The sequence below is a fragment of the Lithobates pipiens genome, unplaced genomic scaffold (genome assembly GCF_037356315.1).
Source record: "Lithobates pipiens isolate NorthernLeopardFrog02 unplaced genomic scaffold, aLitPip1_a1.2 Scaffold_18, whole genome shotgun sequence".
In the NCBI taxonomy this organism is placed as follows: domain Eukaryota; kingdom Metazoa; phylum Chordata; class Amphibia; order Anura; family Ranidae; genus Lithobates; species Lithobates pipiens.
In genome coordinates this window covers 325,399,956-325,408,312 of record NW_027507758.1, presented here as the reverse complement: position 1 = coordinate 325,408,312, position 8,357 = coordinate 325,399,956, and the positions used below count along the sequence as shown (strand labels likewise).

The window sequence follows — 8,357 nt, the reverse complement described above, 5'->3', positions numbered from 1 at the left end:
AAAGACCAAATAATATCCACCAATTTGTACTTATTTTTACCAAAGATATGTAGTAGTATAAATTTTGGCCAAAATTTATGAAGAAAAAATTACTAATCTGCTAAATTTTCTAACAGAAACAAAGAAAAATTCATTTTTTTACAGAATGTTCGGTATTTTTTCCTTTATAGCACAAAAAATAAAAAACCCAGCGGTGATTAAATACCACCAAAAGAAAGCTCTATTTGTGTGAAAAAAAGAACAAAAATTTCATATAGGTCCAGTGTTGCATGACTGAGTAATTGTCATTCAAAATGCAAGAGCACCGAAAGCTGAAAATTGGTCTGGTTATTAAGGGTGTTTAAGTGCCCAGTGGTCAAGTGGTTAAGGTTAAAAAAACACCTGGCAGTGACCGCCCCCCCTGTTTTACTTACCTGAGCCCTGGAACTTTATCCGGCGGTAGGTTTGCCGCCTTATCCCTTTAAAGCCAAACACATATGAATTACACAGGTTCTGTGGTTGATTAAGGTGGTAATTAAACTCACTCGGTGCCTTATCTGCATTAAAGTTGCCTCAGAACCTGTGCAATTCATGTGTTTGGGTTTAAAGGGATTAGGTGGTAAATCTATCCAGCAGGGATGCGCTCTTCCTCTGCCCTTAATTGGATAGATTGATAGCAGTGCAGGCATTGGCTCCTGCTGCCGTCAATCAAATCCAATGACGCGGGTGCTGGGGCTGAGTTATACATTCGGCGGCTATGGATGCCAAATAGGGATGAGCTCAGGCGTGTTCGCATGAAACACGTGCAGAGCCTGCCAGGAAGTCGGCGCAGCGCTGTGCTAATCACAGGCAGTGAGACATTTCCTGATCTCTGCAGCTGTGCATCAGGGCAATGTCACACTGCCTGTGATTAGCGCAGCGCTGCGCCGACTTCCTGGCGAACACGCCTGAGCTCATCTCTAATGCTGGACTCGGAAGCGCGCCCTCAAGGTAACCCCCAGGAGAGCGCTTCGCCTAGGGGGTTATCTGATGTACGGAGGAGCCGCTGAGGGACCACTCTGTGCAAAACGAGCTGCACAGTGGAAGTAAGTATATGTTTGTTTGTTTTTTTGTTTTGTTTTTTTAAATAAACAAAGTTTTACAAGGACTTTAATTGAACAAGCTGAAGTTAGGATGTGATTAGTTGCCATGCTCAGCTGCACCAGATTTTGCACTCTCTAGTAGTAACTCAAAGCTGTCCTTTGATATTTAGCTGGATCCATAGATCACCCAGCCCTGTGTGGATTGGAAGCACATGTATAGTAGTTGGGAAGTTTGTATGTGCCAGTTTAGTTTCTGCCTCCATCAGTTCCACCTCCTCATTGATCCTCCTCCTGGAGTGCAGAGATCAGAGCACACATCGCACACACAGGCAGGAGAGGACACTTGTCACATTAGGAATGACTATGCAGCTGCTGTGCCTGTCACTGGTGATCTGTCACCTGTGCACACTGATACTTGCCTATCAGATCACCATCCTGCACACCAATGATGTCCATGCCCGTGTAGAGCAGACCAGCAGGGACTCTGGAAAGTGTGGTGATCCCAAGGACTGCTATGGAGGGGTGGCAAGGAGGCTCACCAAGATTAAGGAGATCCGTGGCAGCAAAGAGAACGTCTTATTGCTGGATGGGGGGGACCAGTACCAGGGGACGATCTGGTTCAATGTGTATAGGGGCATGGAAGCGGCATACTTCATGAATTACCTGCAGTACGATGCAATGGTAAGTGGAGGAGCAATGATGGCACATCTGCTCTCAGTTTATTATATAGAACAAGGTTTAGATGAATGCAATCATCCAGAGTGATCATAGGAATGACTTCTACTGGGTACAAAGTGTACATGGAGAGAGAGAGAGAGAGGCAACTGCTGTTTGTAAGCTGATATGTGTGTCTGGGCTCATCATTCTTCAGGGTTTATGCTTAGCATGTGTTTCCTTATTGTCACTTAAATGTCACAGACTGCTGATGTGATGCAAAGCCTATATATATATATAAAAATCACAAAATAATTGCACAATATCTGCTTTTATAAAACTGAGCACTCCCGATGTCGTCTGATGCGACAAAAATGGGTCAGCTGAGCCATTAGCGACAGTTCCGACTGACCCAAGTTGATCAGTCATTTACAGAAAACACATTCAGGCTGAGTTCACATATATGCGAATTGGATGCGGATTTGTATGACCGTCTCTCAATGGAGCCGATTCACACATGTTTTGGGAAAGCCGCCGTCCGCATTGGAAAGGGGTCCGTGCGTGTTTTGGGTCAGGTTTAGGTACGTATTCAAGCCTGAACCGGTGAACAGATAAGCACGGGACCTAGGGTTGCCACCTCCATCCCTTTAAAACTGAGCACATGATAATTACACAGGTTCAGTGGCTGATTTAGGGAGATAATTAAACTCACTTGGTGCCTTATCTGAATTAAATTAGCCTCAGAACCTGTGTAATTCATATGTGTTCGGGTTTAAAGGGATGAGGTGGCAACTCTAACCGGACCCCAGGCACGAACCCACAACCACACTTGTGTGAACCCAGCCTTAGAGCCCTTTCACACTGATAGCGCGTTGGCGGTAAGGCACCGCTAGTTTTAGCTATACCGACACCATGCAGGCGGGAGCCGGATGCTTTTAACCCCAAAGAAAGGGTTAACGAGGGGTTCAAAGCACCACTGCCAAATCGCTTTGCAGGCGATTTGGCAGCGCTACCATGCTATTGTTTTTTTATCCCAATGTATGACATTTGTTCATTTTAGCTTGATCGTTTTATAGCACTGTGTATGGCCACAATTGGATTTACCAAAATGATGTGATATAAGGACATATCAAAATCATTTACAGTAATTGCATCTAACCCAGTCATTTTCAACTAAAGTTCCTTCAGAGGTTCCTAGGGGTTCCTTGAGCTGTGGCTAGTTTACTTATTAATTTTTGATGGTTTCTATTGTAGATGGGCTCGGGCACATTCAAAAACTCCCATGTGCCCGATCCCACTGGAAAGCTAGGGTTGCTATCTCATCCTTTTTAACCTCAAAATGCATATGAATTACACAGGTTCTGAGGATAATTTAATGCAGATAAGATGCCAAGTGAGTTTAATTATCACCATAATTGGCCATAGAGACTGGGTAATATGTGTTTGGTTTTAAAAGGGATGAGGTGGCAACCCGCCAGGAAGCTGACACTGTACAGTGCTAATCACAGGCATACGTTTCCCGATCCGTGGCAGCACAAATCAGGAAATGTCTCACTGCCTGTGAGTAGCGCTGTGCAGTGTCAGCTTCTTGGTGGGATCAGGCATATGGGGTTTCTAACACACCCGAGCCCATCTAGTGTGTCTATAGTTCAACTTGGAAGAGTAAGCTGCATTACACAAATGATCTTTTTAGCTGTTTGTAAAGGTAGTGTGTTCTGATCTTCGGTTCACAGCGTGATTTTGGAGGCGACTTCAGTGCGACATTAAGCAACTTACAATGCGACTTAAAGTTGCCTCCAGGACAGGCGACTTATGCTGTGGCTAATCACAGAATAATCGGCCCTCTGGGAGGGAGGGGTTTGCCTGGGTAAACAAATTCCCTTTCCTGTAAAGTCCCTTCCGTATAGATGGAGATCCGACATGGAGGCGACTTCCATTGAATTCTATGGGTACAAGTTGCCTAGAAGTCGCCTTGAAATAGTACAGGAACCTTTTCTGAAATCAGAGCGACTTCAGTAGTGTACATTAAGACAGCTCTCATTGACTATAATGTAATTCCCAATATCAAGTGACATGGGGTGGTGACTTGAGGGCTGACACGTCGGATCCCAAGTTGTTGTAGTGTGAACCGCTACTGTAAGGGGGGGGACCGACATTTTTTTTTCCCATTTAGAAAATGATTTTAAAGTATAACTAATGGCAAAAGTTGTGTTTGTTTCTTTTTGTTTGTTTTGTGTTTTTGGAGATGGACTAGATTCAGAACATGTGTCTGTTTTTCATTGATGTTCGTGTCTCCATTATGGAGATTCACCCTTTCTATTTGTCCTGTTTAAAGCGGGGTTCCACCCTAAAGTGGAACTTCCGCTGATCGGAACCCTCCCCCCCTCCGGTGTCACAATTGGCACCTTTCAGGGGGGAGGGGGGGTGCAGATACCTGTCAAAGACAGGTATCTACACCAACTTCCGGGCATAGACTCCCACGGGAGTCTATGCCTCTTCCTGTCCCTGCACGCTGTCTGCTGGGACACACACTGGTCCCAGAGACAGTGCGGACAATTCTTATTGCGCTGCGCGACTCGTGCATGCGCAGTAGGGAACCGGGAAGTGAAGCCGCAGCGCTTCACTTCCTGATTCCCTCACCAAGAATGGTGGCGGCAGCAGCCGAGAGCCGATTGGCATCGCTGGACCCCGGGACAGGTGAGTGTCCATTTATTAAAAGTCAGCAGCTGCAGTATTTGTAGCTGCTGGCTTTTAATATTTTTTTCCCACAGTGCAATCCCGCTTCAACTTTATCATTGAATGTAAAGAAAATCACAAATATTGGGTTGTCCCCAGAAAAGTCATAGAGAGGAGGAAATCTTCCAATGGGAACACTAGATAGTTCTGGTGACCTAGGAGTCTCCAAGAGATTCCCTTAAGTTAAAGAGATTTTCTCTTACTTCCTGTTTTGGCCACGAGACAAAGTGAAGGTAAATCTCCCCAATGAGACATGATCCTTACATTAGTTATATCCTTCCCTTACTCCATCCAAAATGGGGGGGGGGGGGGGGGGGGGTTGCCTATAGTTCTACTTAAAGGGTTTATCGGGAGTACAAAGGTTGAGAAAGGATGATGTAAACTCTGATGCCCTTGAAATGCAATGTTGGTAGATCTAAAGGGGATTATGAAATGACTATGGTGACTTCAGCCCGCTGTCAGCTATAAACAGGTCACAGGAATGAAGAACTAACTTCACTCCTGTCTATACTCCCATTAATTTTGTTAAAACTACCTTTTTTACTTTTCAATCTGCCAGGTTGTAATATTCAGCACTGACTTACTGCAACAGGAATGTAAGCTATGGAGAGATATTTCCCAAGGGTTACTTGCCTCTAAAAGTATGCAAACACTGTTTTTGTGTATGATAACACAGAGTTCACCAGTTGATTGATAATGAACCAGACCCTCCCAATAAGAATGAGTGTGCAATAAGTCTGGTGAAACAATGACCCTATCCCTTTTTAACAGCAAGAAAAGATAGGACACTGTCAAAAAGTTTGTTTATAATCCCTGTAAAGCCTCGTACACAAGATCGGATTGTTGGCCAGCAAAACCGTGGGCTTTTGTCCGAAGGGCGTTGGCCCAAAGTTGTCTTGCATACAAACTGCAAGGAAATGGCCAACAAACACATACTGACGTACTACATGGTTTTTCAGCTCTTTAGCGCCTCCCCTTGGGCTCTTTCTCCTAATTTCATATTAGTAGAAGTTTGAGTGTTCATTTGCACTTTTCATTTAGTTTCTGAGCGGCCATTTGTCAAAACAGACATATTGCGGAATCGGAGGAGAGAACGTGTTATTTATTATTGGCCTTGGAGTTATTGCTATAGCGGATGACATTATGGACAACATGTCATACGCATGTAAATTTAGTTTTTTCTTCAGAACAGTAGGGGTTCTGAGGGTTAATTACATAGGTTGGCCTTGACATCAGTCTGGCAGGGCTGTGGTGGAAGTTCTGCCTGGTCATGTGAGCGGTGAGGTGCACGTGACAGGCCAGAACCAGGCCTGGTTGGATGTTTTGAGTATCAACCTTCTCAGAACCAATCAGTGGGAGTGTCGGGCCCCACTGAAGAGTCTGGGAAGGGGTACTTAAGATGTGTGGGTCACGTGTTTAGGGAGAGGAGTTTGTGAGGCCCGTGTGGACTGTTCTGGTTCCAGGACCGGGCTAGCCCGTGAGGGGTCCCAGTCATGGGGTGTTCGCCACCCCCTAACATGTTCCTGTTAGACGCCCCTAATAGACCTGCCTGGTCTGGGTTAGGGATGAGTCTGTTCCCGAGTCTCGGAACTTGCTGGTCCAAGGCACAGTAACTGAGGGAGGATTCAAGGTGTCCGTTCGTGCTCTCAGCTTGGAGAGGCACCACAGTTCGTGGAATAGACCGGGGGAGGACTCTTAGGAGGAGGGCCGGCTAGTGGCATCCTGGGAAGTGCCTGGTTACTGAGTTGGGAAGGACATTGATGAATTCACGTTTTCCAGTGCCATTGAGGAGACAGAGAACGTTCCAGGTACTGAGGAAAAGGTTCCTATTCACCCTTCATTACAACTTGTACACGTTCATAGGATTGCTTCAAGTTTTGAGTCAATGTGTTGACTGCCATGATCTCTGGCTAGAGATCTGTTCAGCCTTGAAGTACCCAGCTGCGAGTGGCTACTCTCTGGGTGCAATTAGAGACTTGGCTAGACCTGCAGTTCAAGGTGCCTGAGTTCTTCACCCGTGCTCTCTGTTCCCATGAGAGACTGTGTTATTGGATATTATTACTGCAAAATAAAAACCTTTTTAAAAAGGACTTTATCCGTGTCAGCAATCAAGTTGTGTATCAACCCTGGGAACCCCTAGACATGAAAGAGGAGGTAACTGGTAAGCCCAATAATTCAAGGCCATCCTGCAAGGGTTCATGGCCGCTACATTGCTTTTGACTTTTTTTTTTTTTTTTTTGAATAATGATTTGATTTGTTATATTTTTGGATGCATAGAATGCACTTTTTGGTTAAATTCTATTGGCAGATAGCATGTCTAATTTTGTTTTTTTCTTTTTTTAATGCACAATAAAAAAAAAAATGTGTAGAATAATACTTGGCTATGTGTTTTACAACAACTCCCAAAGACAGTTTTGGAGTAGGCAGTTACATTTAAAAAAACATAGTTGTATCTTTGATCTTAAAAACTACGGGATAATGGTGCTGTGGTAACTTGGCCAAAAAAATAGCATAATAATAATCTTCATATCGGTAGAAAATATAAAAAAGCCTTTGAAAATTAGTTTGCAATAACTCCTTCAGTATCACCAGAAAAGCAGCTTCATTATTACCCCTCTAAAGAAGAAGAGAATGTGCGCTGCATTTCGAGATCTCATAATTTGCCATGTCACAAATGTTAATTCTCCATTATGAACACTAGTTTACAAGACCGACCGCTTCTGGCTCGCCCTTGTTTCTGACCATGCGTGTTTGTACTTTGGACTTTTGTCCGACGGACTTGTGTACACACGCTCAGAAAATCCGACAACAATTGTGCGATGGAGCATACACAGTCAGATTTTTCACCAACAGCCTGTCATCACAAATTTCCCGTCAGAAAATCCGATCATGTGTACGAGCCTAAAGTATGCATTGATTATCTGGATAAATGGGGTGTTGTGTGGTGTGTGGGTTTTATTATTTATTTATTTATTTTTTTGAATATGAAGTTACTATCTCGCGGTTGGAGGGAAGCTTCAGAATGGCAAAGATGTTTTTATTACAAATTATGTGAGCAGACTGCAGTTCCTCTTTAACCGCTTGCTGACCAGCCACCGCAGTTATACTGCGGCAGGTTGGCTCAGCTGTGTGAATCGCCATAGGCATACGTCGGGCTCGTTCGTACATGGCTTTCTATGGGCGCGTGCGCTAATTGGCCAGCACGGGAGCCAATCACTGGTCAGGTGGACTCAATGGCCACCCCGCGATCGTTCCCCCACACAGACAGAACGGGGATCTGCCAAAGTAAACAAGGCAGATCACTGTTCTGTCAGGGGATGACAGAGATCCTGTATTTCTATGCAGGATCTGTGTGTTGTCCCAGACAGCCCATCCCCCATACAGTTAGTAAACACACTCCCTTCCCTGCCAGTGCCATTAGTACAATGTCCGTACATATTTTTAGCACTGATCACTGTAATAATGTTGCTGGTTCCCAAAAAAGTGTCAAAACTGTAAGTTACAGTAGGTGTCCGATCTGTCTGTCGCAATCCTGCTAAAAATTGCAGATTACCGCCATTATTAGTTAAAAAAAAATAATAATAATAATAAAAATACCATTAAATCTATCCCCTATTTTGTAAATGCTATAACTTTTGCACAAACCAATCAACATACGCTTATTGTGTGTGTGTGTGTTTTTTTTTTTATTTATTTTTTTTTTTTTACCCAAAATATGTAGCCGAATACATATTGGCCTAATATGGTGAAGAAATTCTAATTTTATATAACTTTTTTTTTTTTTTTGTCGGTCTTTTTGTTTTATAGCGCAAAAAAAAAAAAAAAAAACAGAGGTGATCAAATACCACCAAAAGAAAGATACTATTTTTGGGGGGAGAAAAAGGACATCAAATTTATTTGGGCACG

General features: G+C 43.8%; 1 protein-coding gene across 1 annotated transcript in view; it reads left to right on the top strand.

Moving 5' to 3' along the window:
- The first annotated feature begins 1,239 nt into the window (after positions 1-1,239).
- NT5E (5'-nucleotidase ecto) overlaps positions 1,240-8,357 on the top strand; it is a 156,537-nt gene continuing 149,419 nt past the window's right edge. Inside the window, exon 1 of the mRNA XM_077487305.1 lies at positions 1,240-1,742. Within this exon, the coding sequence (XP_077343431.1) occupies positions 1,419-1,742 (324 nt within the window). The 5' untranslated portion in view covers positions 1,240-1,418. The remainder of the gene's footprint in view (positions 1,743-8,357) is intronic.